The sequence below is a fragment of the Scleropages formosus genome, chromosome 21, assembly GCF_900964775.1.
Source record: "Scleropages formosus chromosome 21, fSclFor1.1, whole genome shotgun sequence".
Taxonomy (NCBI): domain Eukaryota; kingdom Metazoa; phylum Chordata; class Actinopteri; order Osteoglossiformes; family Osteoglossidae; genus Scleropages; species Scleropages formosus.
In genome coordinates, this window is record NC_041826.1 from 7,840,409 (window position 1) to 7,861,664 (window position 21,256).

Below are 21,256 nucleotides of genomic sequence, written 5' to 3' on the forward strand. Positions count from 1 at the left end.
CAGTACCTGATAACCGTTGTAATCAATAACATAAAATAATTAAGAAAAGTGCTAGGGGAAGTAGAGCATTTTGTGTTGTGCTTAGAACATCAAGACATTTGGCTGTGTTGTGCAGTGGGGGAGATGTAGAAGCCAAACAATGTGATAATATGTGATCTTACTTGACACTGCTGAGGTTCTTCAAATACTGAAAGTATTTTATATATTTAAAAAGGGCATCAAGTGTCAGAGTACTTAGAGTTGGTAGGTGTACTTGAAGGACCTAGGTTCACATCCCTCATTAGCTAAATAAATGTATATGGTTGGCTGAAATGTTTGATTCCCCAAACATTAGATGCATGAGCTCTATTAATGAATGCATCTGCATTTTGTAAACTCAGCAGTCACTCAAAGCACCTTTTTAATCTCTGTGTAGACTAACTGATATTTCATTCATTGGCATTTGAATGTCTTTAAATCTAAAGATGGCTTGTACTACTGCTTTGGTACTATCCCTGGTCACTGATGTGTCCATAGTATGCTGAATTTTTTTTGTTCATCTTTGCTGATGGTTGTTTTACTGAAGGAGTTAGTTAGCAAGTCACTTCACATGGTGTTAAATAGAATGTATTACTGCTGGGCCGCTACCCTACAAGGTCATGTTTGGTCACCCCTGAACAGGACAGAAAGTGAACTCTGTCTCGTTTGTCTAGTTTGAAAGTCCACCACTAGGTGGAGGCCAAGTGTTGGCCCAGGTCTGAGGCCTGAGGTCTAAATCCAGCAAAGCAGAACCGGAGCCGGTTCATCAGGTTCACTCTGAATTACTTGCTTTTCCTTCAGGCTGGATGATTCTTTGGAAGCCCTCTTTAACTCTGCGCTTTTATTCCAGAACCTTTCGGTTTGTCCTGAGGATGAGTCCATCATCATGTCCTCCTTCGTGAACACTATGACCTCCCTCAGTGTAAAACAAGGTATTCACCCCATAGTGATTTTCTACACAAGGCATTAATGGCAGTAAGGCTTAATGTGAGGTTGGGAAGCTGTGTAGATAATTCTGAAATTGTTTTAGTGGGGAGCAGGAGTTTTCTTTTAGAGCAAAGAAATTAACACAAAATTCAGCTTACTGTCTTAGTAGAACCCATTGAATGGACTTTTTGAACCATGAGTTCCTTAAGGAGAGGTATGGAACCTGAAAGACTCCATCTTCCATAACTGAACAATCTCAGACTAAGGGGAATGCTAGGTGGTAAACTGCTGCCTCTTATTGTGCTAGTCCCATCTTGCTATCTCTTTCTCATCTGTGTAGTGGAGGATGGTGAAGTCTTTGACTTCAGGGGCATGAGGCTGGACTGGTTCAGACTGCAGGTAAGTCAGCAGAGTAAAAGGATTTGCTTCTGTGATTTGAAGCCAGGTAAAAGGTGTCCTGGCACCTGCTTACACCCTTTTTTGCATTTGGTCTGATCAAGCTGTGATGGAGCTTGTCTCTGCTTCCAGGGGGCTGTTTTCAGTGGATTCAGCTCTGCTCATGTCTGTGAAACATGCATTCAGAGGTCCAAGTAAATGCGTTAAAATAGTAGCATACTTTCATTGTTGAGAAATGTGTATAAAATGGCTCCTGTCCTTCGGCAACAGTTCACTATTCAGAAAAAGTGCAGCAGTACTGAACTGACAGAGGAAAGCAATTTCCTGCATTTGGAATATAAATTATAAATTGGAGAAGAAGTTTTCTGGAGAGGATACTTTCTGGGATTTGTTTCTCCCTCCGAAATTATTTTGAAATGAATGACAATAAATAATCTTCTTTGAAGCTCTGATTATTTAAGAATGGCATTCGCCTTTTATCCTGACCCAAATGAATCAGAACTCGCCCTCTGGAATATGGTATTATTTTCAAGTGTGGTTCACCAGTCATGGGGCTTGGCCTCTGTGAATGCCGGGCTTAAATCATCGCACCCACTCCAGCTGCCAGGGCCTGAAAGACTCCCTGACCCGATTGTTGGGGTGTCTTCGGGGATGGGGCCCAGCCCTCGCAGGGAAGTGTTTTCTGTGTCCCGGCCATTCCGCTCCCTTGGAAAATATGTTTGATCTCCGCTCTGGGCTGAGCCGGAGGGGCTTCACTCCAGATTTAAAAAGAGACGGAAAAAAAAAGCTCTCACTTGTAGTTTTCCAAGAAGCTTCCATGTGCAGAGACGGACGGCCGTGGGGTGGAGGGGCACTCCCATGCAGCTGAACAACTATTTTCTCAAATCCACGTTTCTGAGCCGCTGCGCTTTCTGCAGCCAGCGTCCCCTCGTCCAAGAGGTTGCAACAACAGGACTTGAGGGATAAAGGGGTGTGTTTCGTCCGAACGTGTCCCCGCACTGGGACTGCTTCAAGTGCTTAATGCACAGGGCAACAAGGGGAAGCAGCAGAACATGTGAAACAGCTGTGTTGGGAGAGAAGTCTGAGTCATAGTCCCGTTTCTCATTTTAACTCTTTGTCTTAATTGATTTTGATAAGCTCCAGTTAGCAGTCCTTGTTCCAACATGATGGTAATATTTTCTGTTTCTGACAGAGAGGTTAAAATAGCTTTATGAAATTTGTAGTGATTATTAAAGGAAATTAAATTAAGTATAGAGTTGTATGTTTTTGCCTCTCTAATTATAGCTTTTTTCCACAAGTTTGACTGTCTTTGCAAGAAGCTACTACATATGGCAAAGCAGTTCCTAGGTGGCCTATAAAGTAGACTTTTCAAGGAGTCAGGGTTTCTCAATTTCTGTACCATCCAGCTCAACCTGCTCAGGTTTGCTAGCTTCCAGTCTTCTCCAAGGTATGATCACTTTCGGAAGAGTTTGACTTTGGAAAATGTGCAAGAAGTTCAGGTTGTTGTTCTGCTACCAACAATGGAGTGAATAAGTCTTGTACAAATTCTGTGTCCTGGTGTCGGTTTTATGGTGATGCTGTAATGTTTAATTCTTTGTTTATTGCTACATTGGAGACTTGGGGAACTGCGTGTGGTGTGTTTCGGGTTTAGCACCTGTTAAATGTCAACGTGTGGCCTGCGGTACCATCTGGGCTCACTGAACTCTGAGTTGGCAGCTGTGCCGGGCAGCGCTCATGTCAGTGCCTTGGTCGCTTTCTCACACTGATGTAACGGTCAGCATGGCCACCAGCTCTGTTTACAAAAGGGATTTGGCATCTCAGCGTGTCACTGCAGTTCTCCAAGCCCTGGCAGCAAGACAATGCAGGCATTTCTGTTGGTCTCGATCCCTGTGGAGGGGTGGAGTTGGTGCATCACGATGGCCGGCACAGCGCCTTCCCTTATATGCCATTGGGAGAGACACATGCAAAAATAGTTTTGACTGTCTTTGTTTGAACTCATATATGCCTAGGAAAGAAATTATTTTGGTTGGCCGTTGTCGACATCAACAGTATCAGGTTAATGTGAATCTTTCCCAGAAACCCTCTTTAGATGCTAACTATACGGGAAAGCAACAAACCACACTTTTTTCCTCCAGGGTTGAATTTCCAATTGGTCTGATTTCTCTTTTTTCCCCCGTTGAAGTTGTTCCAGTGAAAATAAAATCCACTAAAAGTAATATGTAGCTTTAAAAAAATGTGTAATCCTTGACAGGAATAACCGTGGAACATTAATGGTGGAAATGTTGAAATATATATGTGCTAACAATGTTCACGTTCCCCTGTGCAGGCTTACACGAGTGTGTCCAAGGCCTCTTTGGGAATCGCTGATCACAGGGAATTGGGCAAGATGATGAACACTATCATTTTTCACACTAAAATGGTCGACTCCCTTGTGGAAATGCTTGTGGAAACCTCTGATCTCTCCATATTCTGGTAGGAAATCACTTCTTATCATTTCAGGAAGAAAAATAATTGCATATGAGAGAAACAGTCATATCCATTATATCATCTCAGAGTGTATTTGACCCATTTGACGTTTGTCCAACTTTTAGCTCTCTTGAAGCTATAGCTTTCCAAGATTATTTCTTTGTGCTGTTTTATTAAAAATTGCAGTTACGTCTGATAACGTTTGGCTAGAATAAAATGTTCCATTAGCAGTACTTTTTCCAAATGGTGAAGGATAGTGTTTGGTTAAAAGATCTGACTTGGACCATAGTGGCAGTGTACATATGTGTCTACCAGACGGGAGAGCTGCTGTGCCAGCTGAGCTTTCTGCTTTATTTCTGATAGCTTTTACAGCCGGGCATTCGAGAAGATGTTCCAGCAGTGCCTGGAGCTGCCCTCCCAGTCACGCTACTCCATTTCCTTCCCCTTGCTGTGCATGCACTTTATGAGCTGCACCCATGAGCTGTGTCCCGAGGAGGTGAGAGGATCGCTCTGCAGTGCAGGGGTTACATGGGGTTACTTGCTGGACGTTTGCACTTACCAGTCACCGCCAGAGTCAGCAAACACAGTGGGAACACAACTACATACATGACATTACAAAAATATTCCATTTAAGGTGCTCCAAAATGCTGTTTTGATTGTTTTTTTATGCAGCTGTTTTTATGCCAGTTGAGCATCACAAGTAAGGCCACCTTGAAAAAATGTTTAAAAAAAACAGCCCTGACACGAATGGGTTCTAAAGAGCCAGCGTACAGAGGTCCTCTCGTGTTCCTGCAATGGCAGTACTGGCACAGAGCCTCCCCCCCTCTTTCTCCCAAAAGAGCGATGAACAGGATGGAGCAATGATGAGAACCTGCAAAGAAAAACCAACAACACATCTCAGGGCGATCCGACAGGGTCTGGTGCTGAAAAGCTTGATTTATTAATAGAATAACCAACATAAATACTGGGCCGGTGACTACCGTTCTCCTGGGAACACGAAATCCTCTCGCACAACAGGTTGCTGTTCACTGGGATGAAATGTGCCTATCACGTTCATGAAGTATTTGTTCCGGCAAAGCATCACACTCTCCCAGTATCCATTTACGCTTGTAAACAGTGCAAGTTTGTGTTCTTAATTGGTTTTCTAACAGCACCAAAATAAGTGGCACAAAGCATGTTTTATTGTGGGCCTGCAAGTGGTCAAAAGGAGGCCTTTAGAAAACCCCTATCTGATAGCATTTAGAGGAATAAAAGAGATTTATTGAGCAGTAGAAGGCTTGGATTTCCCTTATTTAAACATGAAACTCCCTCTCTCAGCATGTCCCTGAAATGTTCCTCTTCCTATGTCCACTGTGCTCAGCTTTAGACAGCTGCAAACTTTATTTATGTTGGACAGGCACTAAAAGTTTCCAGAAATATTTCCACCCTGTGCAGAAAAAAAAAATCCTTCACAGTGGTTTATGGTAACATTGAAAGATTGTGCATTTATGGCTAAAGCTGGACCCGCCCCATTTTGAAGAACATGTAGCCAGTTTCAACCAGGCATACACTATTTTATTTACACTCATGCTTTCGGTGAAATAACGTCATTTGAGCTATTTTTGCCAAAAAATACGTTCATTTGAAGACATTGTTCTGTTATTTAAAAAAAAATACTTCTTTTGGTAGCGAATATGGTTAACTGAAAAAATTGAATGAGGAAAAAACTAATGATAATGGTGTTTTTGTGATAATGTGTGTATTTGTAATAAGAGTAAGATACACTAACACACATTTTTCTGCAGAAAATAATTGCTGGAACTAGTCGTGTCCAGCGAGCAGCCCTGAGAACTCTTTGTGAATATTATAAAATGAGAGAGAACCTTTTATTAGTCTTTCTTAGAAGACTACAGATTCCCCCTTCAGTTTGCCTAGGCGCTCTTCAACTGTGTCCTCGCAGACTCTTCTGTGGCTGCGGCTGCAGCTCCAGGTGCTCACGGGGCCTTGCACTAAAACTTATGACCTTGTCGCTTTGTCCTTTCCCAGCGGCACCACATTGGGGACCGCAGCCTGTCGTTGTGCAACATGTTCCTGGACGAGATGGCCAAGCAAGCACGGAACCTCATCACGGACATCTGTACTGAGCAGTGCACTCTGAGCGACCAGGTGAGCTCTTGTCGTCAAGGCAACTGACCACAGGGCTCCTGGACTCATTTCATGTCATTCCTGCCTAAGCATATTTTTTGGGGGTCTAGGGCCCGTGAGGAAATGATTTCAGGGAGATTAGTTGTTTCTTGTGAGCCCTTGCCTTAAGACAGATTTTAAAGATGGTTATCCTGAGAAACTAGTTAGTCTTTTCTCCAGAAAGAAATCATTAAGGAAACAGTTTTATGTCCTTTTATGTTCTTTTATGATCCTTTATGATGTGTTTCTAATAGCACTGCGGTAATGAAAATGTGTCATGTTACCATCATCACTTCTCCTTCCTTCCCACTGTCTTAAACTGAATGCAATTTGTCACTCTCATTTTCGCCGTTTTTATAGGTAATTTATGGAATGTTCTTTTTCATCTCCCGCACAGCTGCTGCCAAAACACTGCGCCAAAACCATTAGTCAAGCGGTGAACAAGAAGTCGAAAAAGCAGACAGGGAAGAAGGGGGAGCCGGAACGTGAGAAGCCAGGGGTGGAGAGCATGAGGAAGAACCGGCTCCTGGTGACCAAGTAAGAAAACCCACTGGGTTCTTCCTGCTGAGAGAATTCACACAGAGCAGCAGAGCAGGGTCAGTGACTCCAAAGTTCATTAGTACATGGGATGCTTCTCAAACAAACAGCCACGCCTGGGCTAGAGGGCTAAACCTAAGCTTCTTGAGTGGAGGTAGAAGATGGAGGATATCTCTCAGGGTGGTCAGAAGCCCACTGCATCTAAGCCACTCAGTTACAGTCCATTCCTAACCCACTCTCATACAGGGTGCGGAGGCATTGGGCCCCCAGCACCACACAGAGAGACATTAGGCCCCTCCAGCCGTCAGTGCAGTGCCAAGAAGGAAAACTGGCCAGCAGAGGAGACGGCAGGCAAAGCCATCCCCCAGTAGTCGCCAGCTCTACCCATAATCTGCAGGAAATGAGTTTTTAATGCCCAACAATGTTTGGTGTGCTCTCCTTAGCCTGGACAAGCTGCACACTGCACTCTCAGAGCTCTGCTTCTCCATCAACTACGTGCCCAACATGGTGGTCTGGGAGCACACCTTCACTCCACGAGAGTACCTGACATCTCACCTGGAGATCCGCTTCACTAAGTGAGTTGAGACCTTTGTGTCAGCACATACCCCAGCAGTGAGGCCGGTCCTTGTAATAGTGGAGACCACAGAAAATGTAATTTTCACATATTTTCCCCCGTGTTAGGTTATAGTACTTGTTTGCTGTGTGTGCACTTGAGTCCATTACTGGATTATGTTGACCTTGTGTCAATGCTTTATTTTCATGTCCGTCATTCTCTTGTAGGGATTTTCACTTAAATCATAAAATCAAAATATTGCCTTTAGTTTGGCAAGAGATTTTGATTGCCATTTTGAATTGGGTCTGTCCAACTAAATAAACAAGCAGATGAATAACAGGTATTTTCCACTGTGGGATTCAAGGCAGTGATGTGGGTCCCTTGGCCGGCTCCTTTCCCTCCGGGTTGTGAAACCCTAACATGGGCCATTTTTGCAGACGCTGGGGTCTGTTAGTTGCGTATACTACTGCAGTTCGGATCCGTTCCTATTGGTCAAAGGAGGATAAAAGTTTTTTGTTTTTTTTTTAATATACTGGCCCTGAGGAATTTAAGCTACATTTGAAGGGAAAAGCATGACTTATTGTTTCTAAAAGGTCTAATGTCCTTTTCCCTGCTTAATGTACAGTTTTTTTCACACAGGTGTGTTTTTGTTTTTTGAATGGCTTGGATCTCTGTGTCATAATGTATGTTGAGAAGACACATCCAGCTGTGCTAAACGGAAACTGATGACAGTGCTCCGTTGTTCCGGCAGGTCCATTGTGGGCATGACCATGTATAACCAAGCCACGCAGGAGATTGCCAAGCCTTCAGAGCTGCTGACCAGCGTGCGTGCCTACATGACCGTGCTGCAGTCCATTGAGAACTACGTGCAGATTGATATCACCAGGGTCTTCAACAATGTGCTACTGCAGCAGACCCAGCACCTAGACAGCCATGGGGAACCCACCATCACCAGCCTCTACACCAACTGGTGGGTGAAACACTCATCTTGTACCTCCTCTCCGGGTTCAGAATTTGTGATTTTTCATGGAGAGCATGGAACTATGCATTAACTAGTTGAACCAGTTAGTAGAGGTAAATTGGTTGCAGGAAAAGCAGCATATTCAGAAGCCATCTATGGAGCAAGTTTGATACCCCTGGCCCATAGGAATAGTCATCAAGAGACTTCCTGTTTCTATAGGTATCTGGAAACTTTGCTGCGCCAGGTCAGCAATGGTCACATTGCATACTTCCCAGCCATGAAGGCCTTTGTCAACCTACCCACAGAAAACGAGCTAACCTTCAATGCCGAGGAGTATTCTGATATATCTGGTAAGACAGTGTGAGGAACCCTCCCAGTGTCGCTGCATTTTCAGGCCATTGTGGGACATTTGATCCTTTCAGCCAGTGAAGTGATGAAATCTGGTCTAGATGCATGCAGAGGTCCCGTAGTTATGCGTGACAGAAGCTGGAGATGGTAGATGCTGGTCCAGGCTGAGTGTTAATCCACAAGCTTCCAGTGAAGCTGGACTTTCCCTTTGTCTCCTACAGAGATGCGGTCGCTTTCTGAGCTTTTGGGACCATATGGCATGAAGTTTCTCAGCGAGAGCCTCATGTGGCACATCTCCTCCCAGGTGGCTGAGCTTAAGGTGAGGTCAGCGCACACAATTTTGCTGGGTTCTCTAGCCTGCCATGTACTGGAATCCAATGTTGGCCTGGTTTTCTATGGGCAGTTTCAAAAAGAGTTTGATGCCAGCTTCGCAGCCTGTTCTGGGAACTGCTCTGGAGCTCTTAAGCTTTTTGCTCATTATTTTTAATGAGGTGTTGCCCATAGCTAGAGGAAGTTGCTTAGTTGCACTCAGGTCACTTTTCTTCAGATACCTAGATTGCATTTTTAAGAATTTTATAGATGCGTGTGGTTTATATGATTTTTAGATAAACTATGTGAAATATTTCAGGCAGTCAAAAAAACAAGGCAACAAATCTACCCACAGGGTATATGTGGATTGCGGTTATTATTGTAGAAATTTGTCAGGAATTTTTTTTATCTTCATTCAAAATATTTGAAACATGAACTATGCCAAGATTTAAAAAAAAAAAAAAAAAAAAAAGTTTAGCATTTTAGTCCTGCAGTAGGAGCACTGAACAAACGAATAATGAATTTTGTACCCTAAAAAATGTAATTCATATATGAACGGGGTGTTACAGAATTTAAAAAACTAGATAAAGATTGTGTGTCTCATTGCAGTCTGCCAAAATGGATGCTTTACTCTTCATTGTGGGTGTGTGAATGTAACGGAGGAAGCAATTTTGGTTCCGATTTAGTGTAACTCCTCTAAGTCGTAGTTTACTTTTTAAAACAATTCAGTTGTTGGTTGAACAAACAAATTGTTTAGTGGTTCACAGTGTGCCGATTACAGAATATGCAGAAGGTTTGTTTTAACCATAAAAAGTTTAAAAAGATGACCAAAAGCTTTTATTTAAGCTCTATGAACTTTATGTAGATGTTCTTTTGTTCCCTTATACATTTGTATAGTTTCTGTCGTATCAAAGAAGTGCAGCTAATGAGAGTATTTAGATAACCGTTTTATGAGAGCACAGTCTGTGAGATACAGCTCATAACACTCAGACCATGATACCCTCCATTCTTTTTGGCAGAAACTGGTGGTGGAAAACATGGAGGTCTTGACTCAGATGAGGACCAGCTTTGATAAGCCTGACCAGATGGCGGCGCTATTCAAAAAGCTCACTTGTGAGTACCCTGGCAGGGGCCAAAAGACACATGCAATGTGCTGCCAAAAACCAAATGAGCAGCAGATGGCTTTTATAGAACAGTAAAATTATCTCCTTTCGTATTCATGTCTGTTAAATTTTACAGGCTCTGAAAGCTGTTCCACCTATATTTGATTTTGCAAAGGATCATCTGCATTAAATGGGCTGAAAATGGCTACCCAGTGCCCGTAGTGTAGTGCGGTAGTGTAGGGGTCGTGTGTATTCACTGAGGAACTCAGTTATTTCTTTCTTGTGTTTTAGCGGTTGACAGTGTGCTGAAAAGGATGACCATCATTGGCGTGATCCTCTCATTCCGATCCCTGGCTCAGGAGGCACTTAGAGATGTGAGTTTCTCCCTTTAGAGTCCATTATTATGCTTTAATGTTGCAGACATTGACTATTTATTCTACAGCTTTTTAGATTGGAAAAAAAAATGTATGAAAGGCATGTGGCTCACAGGAATTGAAGAAAGATTCAAATGCCTGCCTTTTCCCTTACCCCCAACCTGCTTTAGGTGTTGTCATATCATATTCCATTCCTTGTCAGCTCAGTAGAGGACTTCAAGGACCACATTCCTAGAGAGACTGATATGAAGGTATAAATTTCTGGTACTCTGTTGTCTCTGGACTGAATGATGGAGGTGTGTGTGTGACATCAGTACAGGAAATGAGGAAACAGATGAATAATTTCTTGCTCTCCCCCTTCAGGTGGCAATGAACGTGTACGAGCTGTCTTCTGCTGCAGGACTGCCCTGTGAGATTGACCCGGCTTTAGTCGTGGCACTGTCTTCACAAAAGTCTGGTGAGGCAGACCCTCCTCCCAATGTACACATTCATACAGAGTGTGGAATGTAACCTGACACCAAGTGAAAACCCATTCCTCGACAGCCTAAGAGGAGGACCAGTTAGATGTAAGAACACATTATTTGTACACCGAAGGAGTCAAAGGAAACACGTGGAATTGACTGGCTCATGTTTTCCGTATGGCTTAATGGAAACGCTGGATGTTGGGAAGTGCGTCTCACACAGTTATATGTGTTTTCCTGTTGAGACTGCATAAAGGTGAACATGAGATGTTCCATTGTGATGGATTTTTTTTTTTATTTTTATTTTTAAGTCACAGTCATGTGTCGGAATAAAAGGAAAGGGTTCCAAGTCTCATGGCAACGTAGAGAAGAGGCTAACTGAACACAGGTGTAGCACAGAGGAACCGTCCATCTGCGGTACTTGAGAATAGCTTCCTGAGCGAGACAATGATGCATTGAAGATGTGAAGGGGATGCGTGGTGAACTGATGAGCATTCCTGAGGGTTTTGGTGCTCTGAATCTGTTCTGTGAAAGCCATACCTTGTGTATGTGGTGAAAAAGTGTTACTGCTCAGCACTGACATGTTGAACTTAATTTATTATTTTGATATCCAAATGCACTCATTTGTGTTCCAAATGAAATTGAACTAGGAGTCAACATGTTATGCCCCCCCCCCCCCCCCCCCCTTAAAGTATTGTTTGGTTGTGAAGTTGTATGCAGTTTAATTTTCAGAAGGCAATGGCCTGGCAGCTGCATAAGATGGAGCACATACTGGAACAGAGATGGTGTTTCATAACCGGGTGCAGTGGAGGAATGCGCTACTTCAACAGCCTTGCAAGCATTTGTATACACGGGCGACAGGTTGTCCAGTCACTCCCAGGCAACAGCGGCCAAACCGCGCACCCCGGCAGGCCCTGCCATACAGCTGTGTCTCCTTGCTAGACTCCTCGATCCTCGTGGAGCCGTTGGGACCTGAGCCCAGTTTCTGGTCTAAGCATACATTTTTGTTATGTGCTCCTGCTGCTCAGCATAAGCCCCCAGTGTTTGGTATCAAAATAGTCCCTGTTATTAAACCCCTGTTGACCCCAGCTTGCCTTATTTGAATCATTCCCAAATGTTGTGCTGTTAATGTAGATTGCAGTTAATTACAGCAGTTTGTCTTGGCATTTTAGGCTTGTTCAAGTCGCGCCGGTATAACCACAGAGAGAACACGTCCTTCCAATGTCCAATTTTCTGATTTCTCACCTTCATTTCCTTTGACCTTTCAGAGAACATCAGTCCTGAGGAAGAGTACAAGATTGCCTGCCTGCTGATGGTCTTCGTAGCGGTGTCCCTGCCCACGTTGGCAAGCAATGTCATGTCCCAGTACAGTCCTGCAATTGAAGGTAACAAGTGTTAAACTTGTAGGATCATCGTAAAATAAGCCAAAAGAATCATTTACCGACACTTGGGAGTGTAGAAATAGACAGGTTTATGTGTGTGTGCATGTGTAAGGCATGTCTTGGTAGGAGTTTCTCTTTGTGAAGTAATAGAGGATGCACAAATGCTACGTTTATTTCTTGAAGGACACTGCAACAACATTCATTGTCTGGCCAAAGCGATAAACCAGATAGCCGCTGCTCTGTTCACGATCCACAAGGGCAGCATTGAGGATCGACTGAAAGAGTTCCTGGCTGTAAGTGCGACTTTCATTTTGACTCGCAGCTCCTGAGTTGTTAGTTTAGACTGTTTATAGAAAATCCAGCCATTCGAGCAGTTTATTTTTTTTAAATAATTGGCTCTGGTGAGTGCTTTATCTTTTAGTGTTGCACGTTCATTACGCCTTTCGTTTATTATGATTTTGAGAAAAAATGATTTATTTATGTAATTATTTATTTTCTTAACTGTGATTGATTAACTTTTATGTTCCACAGAGGTTTGTGGCTCAATCATTCTTTGTATCTGAAATGTATTTTCCTGGACGACAGAGCGCCTTTCTGCATCATTGAAGGCATATGTATCCTATTTTCCCTGTTTTCAGTGGAATTATTTTAATGTTGGCCAGCAACTGCAGTTTACAATGTCTACTTTGAATTTTTATTGAGCTCCTCAAAAACACATTACTACACACTTGATGAAAAGTGAAACGTTGTCTCTAATGGAGATTCTGCGAAAGTTTTCCCTCCTTCCATCTAATTTCCCCTGTAAAATTTGTATAATACAGTATGTTCTTGACACTCTACGTGTTTTTTTTTTTCCCCCCTCCCTACCCATGGAGGAAATTGGAACGTGAGGGGGTTGCTTTCATGATTTGAGGAGGGGGGCGGATAATATCTTAAAACCGCCATTTATTTTCACTTCTGTGACATAACCCCCTTCCCTGGTGGTAAATGTTGAGAGCTGAGACCTGTGCTCTCTGCTGTGCCTTACAGCTCGCCTCGTCCAGCTTGCTGAAGATCGGCCAGGAGACGGACAAAGTAACCACACGCAACAGGGAATCTGTTTACCTGCTCTTGGACATGGTGAGTCACGTTACATGGAGACAGCAGCTCAATGACACCGTTTAACTGAAAAATCGAGGATGCGACACAGAGCTTCACCGTATGTCTTAAGATTTTTGTGCATCTGAAATGACAGGAGGCAAAATATCTTTTGTTGTGATGGAGCTGTTCATCTTTAGCAGGATTCACTCAAAGAATTCTTGTTGCCAACAAAATAATTTAGTCCTGAAAAGTATTTTTTTGTGGTGTATGTAATCCCTGACTAACATAGGAAACAGTCATAGAACATTTTGATTACAGTGATGAAGAATGAACAGATTTTGTTTATAATTGTGTTATTATAAAGTTGCTTTTAACTAAAATGCATATTAAAATGTTTTATTTGATGCACGGAAGGGAATCAGACTAGAGTAGAACTGACAGGCCTTCAAGAGAGCCTCGCCTTTTAATGTAGCGGTGGAGAGTGAACACAAAAAGGCAAGAGTTGTTGACCAGGTAGCTTGCCTTCGTTTGTCTCTGTGTTTGACACCAGATCGTCCAGGAGTCTCCATTCCTCACCATGGACCTGCTAGAGTCCTGCTTCCCCTATGTCCTGCTGAGGAACGCCTACCACGCCGTCTACAAGCAGAGCGTCAGCGCCTCAGCCTAAAGACCACCCTCCTGGGACCACATGGGCCTCAGTCACATGACCACTGTGGGCTCCTCCTATTGGATAGTCTTAAGGGAAAGAGCAGGAACTGCGTGGGATCGAAACATGCAAGAATTTTGAGGAACAAGACCTTTTTTTTTGTTTTTCTTTTTCATAAAACTGTATTAATGAACATTTGTTTCTTATAACAGTTACAGTAACATATAAGCTTGGTTTATGAGAATTAGTGACACTATTACGTTTAAGTTTTGAAGAGCGTTTGTGTTTCAAAAATTAAATAGAAATGCAACACAACATGGGGGAGGAGGCTGGTTTTAAATATCTCTTCAATAATGCAGAATATGTTGCTTGTTTATTGACATGCTTTGATGCGCAGTGGTTCTTTTTAGATGGTTGTACTAGATTTCATGTGTGTGGGTTATAATGTGCATTTTTTCTGTGGACTTGCATTTTTTTTTACACTTTTTTTTTTCCTTTTGAAATATTTGCCAAATTATTGACACTCTACATCTCCCTTTTGGTTTGGAATTGAACCGAGTTGTTGGTAACTACATAACAGGAGCAACAGATGGTGTTGTTTGTACAAAGCATAGTATAATTTTTTTAACTAACTCTCATAATGCCGTGTTGGCATGGACACCCCATCCTATCCATCTGTATGGTATGATAAACATTCTTACATATTTATTGAATGTTTATGAACTGTTCTCCTTAACCACTTTTTATATGTTTTAAAATTTTGGAAACTCCAGTGTATCTTCCATAACATAATAAACATTAGGTTATAATCCTCTGTTAATTTTCCAGCTTTCTTTGAATTTGTGTGTGTGCAAGCACGCCTTCTTGTATTTAGGAGACATTTTAATGGTAATAACTCATCTGGCAATTTTTTGATTTACCAAAGAAATTGGCTCAAGCCAGGAATTTGCTTTTAACAGATTAACCATTTTCTGTTTTAACAGATTTTCTGGCAAATTTAGATTAATTGGAATATCATACTGGACCCAGGAAAAGCATCAAGTATCACTTCTGTAATGAGCTTTGGGTTGTATTGCATGAGCACATCATCCAGATAAATGATAGACACGTTACAGAGAATTCTAGATATCCTTTGAACGAACATAAAAGTAGCTAAATCTGCTTTTTGCGTTTCGTTCGAGAAACACATTTAGACTTTCAGTTCTCAGAAGGAACTTATAATGCAGTGCAGCCCTTGCTGGGGTGAACTTAATGTCAAACGATCAAATTTCATTTATTTGGCTTCAAGGAAGCCACATTTGGTAACAATGTGCTAACTGGCTGCTACTAATGTCTCTTTTTTTTTTTTTATTGTGCATTTACTTGTGAGTTTAGATCAATTTGTTTAGCTTTGCACTTCTGATACATGAACATTTGTCTGGGGGGAGTCATGAAGCAGCCCACCCTTCCCCTTCCTCTGCCTCTGCATTGTCTAGCTCGGGAGCCCAGCAGATAAATCAGCCCTGGGCCAGGGGTGAGGTACGCCCACAGGGTTTTGTGACCAAATGACCTTCTGCCTCCTTCTGCCTCCATCTGCGCTTGGACTCCTTTACCCAGCATCGGTGCTCGTCTCTCTGGGAGCTCCTCACACACTCATCACACACTCATCACACTAATTGCGGCCTTAGTGTCTGTCCTTATCAGCCCTGCCGCTGCTGGGGGTATCCAGGCAACTCTAGTATATACACCCTCCCGCCCCCCCCCCCCAGTATTAATGTACAGCTCCGCTCAATCATATTGCTAACATCTCCGCAGATTCAGGCAGAGAAAGGGATGAGCGCTAATAAATGCCGCGCAGACGAGACGATGATGACGCCCCTCGGCCGTGGGTCGGGGAGGGGGGAGGGCAGGACGGGGCAGGTCTATCGGAGCCGCTCGGCCCAACTAAGGAGCGAGCGGGGAGGGTCCGGGGGCGGGTGGAGACCCGCGAGCTCAAAAGCGCTCGGTCCCGCAAAGTGATGCACGATTCGGCGAAGTGCTTCCTGCGGGAGGTCCCCCCGCGAGCGGCGATGAACGAGCAGGGGCTCGAGGAGCGACTGACTCGCTGAGCGACCGAGAGAAGAGGAGGAGGCGCCGGCCGGCCGGCCGAGGGATGCGCGCTGCCCCGCGCCCCTACAGGAAGCCCGCCGCCCGCCCGCGCGCCGCCGCCGCCGCCGCCGCCGTTGTTCCCGTGCACGAGCTGCCCTCCGTCTGATGCGCCTCTTCCCGTCGGTGGCCCTCGCGCACCCCTAACGCAGAGAGATGTTCTCGCACCAGCTGTACGTCGGCGTGCTGGTGGCGCTTTGCGTCGGCGGCGCGCCCCGCCGCGCGTCCGCGGCCGCGTGCGAGCCCATCCGCATCCCCATGTGCAGGTCCATGCCCTGGAACATAACGAAGATGCCGAACCACCTGCACCACAGCACGCAGGCGAACGCCGTGCTCGCCATCGAGCAGTTCGAGGGGCTGCTGAGCACCGGCTGCAGCCCGGACCTGCTCTTCTTCCTGTGCGCCATGTACGCGCCCATCTGCACCATCGACTTCCAGCACGATCCCATCAAGCCGTGCAAGTCGGTGTGCGAGCGCGCCAAGTGCGGCTGCGAGCCCGTCATGCGGAGGTACAACCACACGTGGCCCGAGAGCCTGGCGTGCGAGGAGCTGCCCGTGTACGACCGCGGCGTGTGCATCTCGCCCGAGGCCATCGTCAAGGCGGACGGACCCGGTAAAGCCAAGGGGGGGCGCCCTGGGCTTCGCCACCTTCCCTCCCCTCCCTCCTCGGCTCCGTGGCCGCTCGTTGCTTGATGACGTCACCGGCCGCAGCCTTAGTCTGGCTCTGACGTCAGAAGGATGCAGCCGAGACACGTGGCGACTCGCGCTGTGAATGAAAGTGCATGATATGTAAACATGTTCTCCGAGGGGGTGCTTCTCTCTCTCTCTCTCTCTCTCTCTCTCTCTCTCTCTCTCTCTCTCTCTCGTAACGATCGATGTGCTTCTCCTCGTGCCGCAGACAGGTGCAAGTGCAAGACGGTGAGACTCGGGTCCAAGACGTATTTGAAGAACAACTACAACTACGGTGAGTGTTCAGAAGGACGATGGTGGACCTCTGTTGCAAATTAACATTCATGGATGTTAACCTGTGCCATACTGATTACTGACCTTCATTTACTGGATACCTTCCCGGGCAACAAAGAGGTTGATCCCAAAGGTTGCAGGTTCGAATCCCACCTCCAGCTGCAGCGCTCCTCAGCAAGGTGCTTACCCCAGATTGCTCCGGTAACAAATTACCCAGCTGCGTTAAGTGTCGCTTCAGAGAAAAGCGTCAGCTATATGCAAGTGGTCCTTTCCTGTTTATACAACTAAGGAGTGCTGCAGCAAGAGGGGGATTCGAACCTGGGATGTTCAGATCGCAAGGCTGCAGATATGAATTTCTGAAGACTGTCCTGTGCGCCAAGTCGTTCTACTGACTTTGTCGTGAAGGAGTTGCGAGCAGTGTGTCTGACAAAATGGTTAAGGAACGCTTTGTTTCAAATTTCAAAAAAAAAAAATGACAATGTCAGGTTCCTAGAGCATCCTGCTCTTCCTGTTGCAGAGGGGGGGGAAAACACACCTGGTATTACTTCAGTAAAATATGCAGGTGAATCAGAAGAAGGAATATTGAGCGAAACGGAAAGATAAAAATGCCTGATATGTGAGGAAGAAAAGTGTCTCTAAGAGCTGTTATCAGAAGAAGACAAAGAACGTAGAACCTCGCTGTCATACCCTGAATGGGACACCAGTCCATTGCAGGGTAGCCACACACACACATACACACTCTGTACATGGGCAATTTAGAGTGACATTTGCCTGAGCTGCATGTGTTTGGACTGTGGGAGGAAACAGGAGCACCCAGAGGAAACCCATACGTACACGGGGAGAACATGCAAACCCCACGCAGACTGAGCCGGATTTAAACCTATGCCTGAACAGCCAAGGTGCTGTGAAGCGATGGCGTGGCGTGCTGCGCCGCTCTGCCGTCCCTTTTTCTTCTTGTTTTTTTTTTTCCTCTGGAGGTCGATAAAGATGTACCGACTCCGACTAAATGTAGCGTATATGCCGGCATATGTCAACCCCCAAAAATTAGAGATGTAAGATAGGTTTAGGCCTACATTCGCCGGATGAGTCGTCCCCTAAAATAAGGCGCGGCTTTCGGGCAGCGCTGTGGAATCGGAGTCGGAAGCAATTATCGGGTTGCTGGAGTCGGAGTCGAAGGTTTTGTGTCCCGACTCCACAGCCCTGGTTGTAATGCAAAAAAAGGGAAGAGAGAAAAGCGCTACCGCTGACGCCGAGTCTCGTTTCCCCCGCAGTAATTCGAGCCCGAGTGAAGGAGATCAGAACCCGAAACCATGACTTCAGCGCCATCGTCGAAGTTAAGGACATCCTGAAGTCGTCCCTTGTCAACATCCCCCGTGACACGGTGACGCTGTACTACAATTCGGGCTGCCTGTGTCCGCCGCTCGCCGCCAACGAGGAGTACATCATCATGGGCTACGAGAGCGAGGAGCAGTCCAGGTTCGAGCAGGTCCCCGTCGGCCGGTTCCGCTCGCGCTCGGGTTTGCGTGCCCCTCTGACGCTCTCCCCGCCCCGCAGGTTGCTGCTCATCGAGGGGTCCATCGCTCAGAAGTGGAAGGACCGGATGGGCAGGAAAGTGAAGGTGCTCCAGATGTTCCTTGTGTCCCGTTTAATTTCGCTGCTCTGTTAGTCCCAGAGGGGGGTGCGGTGGCGCAGTGGGTTGGACCGGGTCCTGCTCTCCGGCGGGTCTGGGGTTCGAATCCCGCTTGGGGTGCCTTGCGACGGACTGGCGTCCCGTCCTGGGTGTGTCCCCTCCCCCTCCGGCCTTACGCCCTGTGTTACCGGGTTTGGCTCCGGTTCCCCGCGACCCCGTATGGGACAAGCGGTTCAGAAAGTGTGTGTGTGTGTGTGTGTGTGTGTGTGTGTGTGTGTGTGTGTGTGTGTGTGTCCCAGGCATTTAGTCAGCGGGACTGATTTCTTGCTGCCCAAGAAGTGCGGGTTCAGAGCTGCCCCTCTCCAGTGTCATGGGCTCTATGTCCCCGAACTGGACAGCTGCAGCGAATAGAAGCGACCCTTTTCAAACTCGCACTCCCGCTCTTAAGGTTATAAGGAACGGGGTAGAAAAAAAACGAGGGGTTGAGCCGCAGCCCTTCAGGAGAAGCCAGGAGAACCGGAGCAGAAGCGAAAGGAGAAACGGGAGGACCTTCCTCCGAGGGCTGCGGGATTCGTTCGGCGGTTAGGGAGAGGAGCTCCTCTTGGACCAAGGATAAGGTTTCTCTTCCCGTGCTGTTTGCGAGCGCGGTCCACGGGGGGCACCGAGGTGTGTCGAGGGGGCGAAAAGGGCGATAACTAGTGAGCGAGGGGCCGATTTGAGGGAGAGAGCGTTGGGTTCTGGGTCACCGTCAGGAGCAGATAGACGACTGTGCTCGTCGTACTATGATGAGGGTCCAATATTACAGGCGTTGCTGAAGTTATCGGTCCCTGAGGTCCGTGCGTTTCGCCCTTTTCCAGCAGTGGGACCAAAACCTTCGAGAGCACGGCAAGGCGAACTCGGGGAGGAACGGCGTGAGGAGAGGCCGCCACTGAAGGCCGAGGCGTCTCCCCCCGGGGGATGCGGACGTCGTCCGAAGACCAGCGTTTCCCAAAAAAAGAAACTGAAAATTTGCACTATTGCACACTTTTTTTTTTTTTTTAAAAGTTGTCTTCATGTTAATTGAACTTCGGTTTGAATGTAGGTTGTGTTTCTGTTTATGTGCTTTCTTTTGCTTTCCATTTTATTGCTTCCTTTTGCTTAAACGTAACCGTACCGCCTTTTGTCGGCATTGACCACGGGGGAGGTGGTGCAGGAGTGTCGGGCTTTTATTCGATGACTCCATGCACCACCCCCACCCCACATCCCGCTGCGTCCCTTCAGCTCCGTGCCTTCAGCCTCAAGACGAGGTGATGGGGAATGGGTAGTGGGGAGAGAGCTGTCTCTGTCTCTCTCTCACGCACACACTAAAAAGAGCTCTCACGCAGGAGTCCCAGCGTCTCTGTCACCGTGGACGACAAAACCGACTTTGGTCCCTGCTGCGAAGATGCTCCGAAGGGGCGCGATCCCCTCGCCGGTGTGCGACGTCGCTTCTGCACGTGCCTCAGACTTAGTTGTTCTATTTCTCGAAGGCTCGCCTTGTAAAAACATAGTAACTCGCGTCGGTTCATTCGGTCGCTTCGGCTGTTCTGTGGTTTTTCTGCGGCGGGTCCGATGCTTGAACTTCTTTGAGCCCCCAGGGTGAGCCACCCCTCCGCCTCCGCTTGTACAGCGCTGTACTCGTATATCGCGCTTGAAGAGCTGGTAATCAAGCTGTAAACCTGGTATAAGGATTTTTTTTTTTTTTTTTCTTCCTCTTTCTTTAGTGGAACATATAGGACCGATGAGCAAGTTGCTCGGATGCAAATTTAAAGCAACAGCAGCGCAGAAACGCTGAACGCGTTCTCGGGGGCGGGTTCGCGTGCAGCTGATGGACATGAACGGTCAGTAGTTGTCGGTGACCCCAGGGAGCCTGTGCTCTACAGGACCCCCGGGATCACCGCACACGGGGCCCGTGTCTCTGCTCGGCGTGGGGGGGTGCGGGAGGCAACAGGCTCCGCCCAGGTGCTCTGATCCGCTCTTCCGGCCCAGGGGACCCCGGTGGGCCGCGTTGATGCTCCACGGAGGAGAGGCAGGCGGCTTTATAGACCGCGGTGGTGAAATATAATGCTGTGCACCTTCACAATGCAGTATGTAACTTATCACCTTACTTGTTATGTCCAAAGTAGCTTATCAACTCTACGCGGTTCTGAGAAGGAGGGCAGGAGGCAACGGTGGTTAAGGGACCGGTTGAAGTGTCGGTTGGGGCCCAGCTGCGTAAAAGGGGAAAAGTGTCATTTCGAACTATGTAAGTCGCTCTGGAGATGAGAAGCAACTCGATAATAAAAAAAATGATGCGATAAAACACGGTCTTCGGAGTGTACGTTTACCCTGCAGAGGTGTAATATGCAGACCTTCCCCTGGAATATGAACCATGTTAAAAGGGGGGGGGGGTTAAGTGTCAGGGGGATAAGAATATAGGACACTGGTGTGTGTGTGAGAGATGAAGCCCCTAGCAAGAGCGGCACGGGGGCAGTTATCTGTCCCGAGATCGACACACACCAGAGATGTTTGGGTTCGAAGAGGATTAAGTGCTGCCGGCGAGCCGAAGGCCCTTATCTTATGGCGGGGGCGTCAGCAGAGACGTAAACCACACCCCCAGAGTAATCCTGCTCTTGTTTACCTTAGAAATACTGCTCGCCACTAATCTAATAAACATCCTGCAGCCGGCTCTTTGGCGCAGATTAGAGAGCGACGCAAGGCCGGCACAGCGCCTTCCCAAGCGGGACGTGGGAGCGTGGTCCCGACCCGCCGCGGTCGTCGGCGGAGACAACGCCGCCGCGGGGGGTGCGGGAAGGGC

General features: G+C 46.5%; 2 protein-coding genes across 5 annotated transcripts in view; both read left to right on the plus strand.

The window, feature by feature from the left end:
* nckap1 (NCK-associated protein 1) overlaps positions 1-14,538 on the plus strand; it is a 28,958-nt gene extending 14,420 nt beyond the window's left edge. For all 4 annotated transcript variants that reach the window (XM_018729035.2, XM_018729036.2, XM_018729038.2 and 1 more), the window contains 18 exons: positions 869-950; positions 1,286-1,344; positions 3,668-3,813; positions 4,171-4,303; positions 5,833-5,952; positions 6,368-6,507; positions 6,951-7,082; positions 7,812-8,030; positions 8,241-8,371; positions 8,591-8,688; positions 9,698-9,791; positions 10,073-10,155; positions 10,326-10,406; positions 10,519-10,612; positions 11,885-12,001; positions 12,182-12,291; positions 13,028-13,117; positions 13,629-14,538. In XM_018729035.2, the coding sequence (XP_018584551.1) occupies positions 869-950; positions 1,286-1,344; positions 3,668-3,813; positions 4,171-4,303; positions 5,833-5,952; positions 6,368-6,507; positions 6,951-7,082; positions 7,812-8,030; positions 8,241-8,371; positions 8,591-8,688; positions 9,698-9,791; positions 10,073-10,155; positions 10,326-10,406; positions 10,519-10,612; positions 11,885-12,001; positions 12,182-12,291; positions 13,028-13,117; positions 13,629-13,745 (2,046 nt within the window). In that variant the 3' untranslated portion in view covers positions 13,746-14,538. The remainder of the gene's footprint in view (positions 1-868; positions 951-1,285; positions 1,345-3,667; positions 3,814-4,170; positions 4,304-5,832; positions 5,953-6,367; positions 6,508-6,950; positions 7,083-7,811; positions 8,031-8,240; positions 8,372-8,590; positions 8,689-9,697; positions 9,792-10,072; positions 10,156-10,325; positions 10,407-10,518; positions 10,613-11,884; positions 12,002-12,181; positions 12,292-13,027; positions 13,118-13,628) is intronic.
* Positions 14,539-15,687: 1,149 nt separating this feature from the next.
* Positions 15,688-20,760, plus strand: frzb (frizzled related protein). The gene is made up of 5 exons (XM_018728887.2): positions 15,688-16,461; positions 16,747-16,812; positions 18,083-18,287; positions 18,366-18,429; positions 19,299-20,760. Exons 1-5 carry the CDS (start codon positions 16,005-16,007, stop codon positions 19,371-19,373), a joined length of 867 nt encoding a protein of 288 aa, XP_018584403.2. The 5' UTR covers positions 15,688-16,004; the 3' UTR covers positions 19,374-20,760.
* The last annotated feature ends 496 nt before the right edge of the window (positions 20,761-21,256 follow it).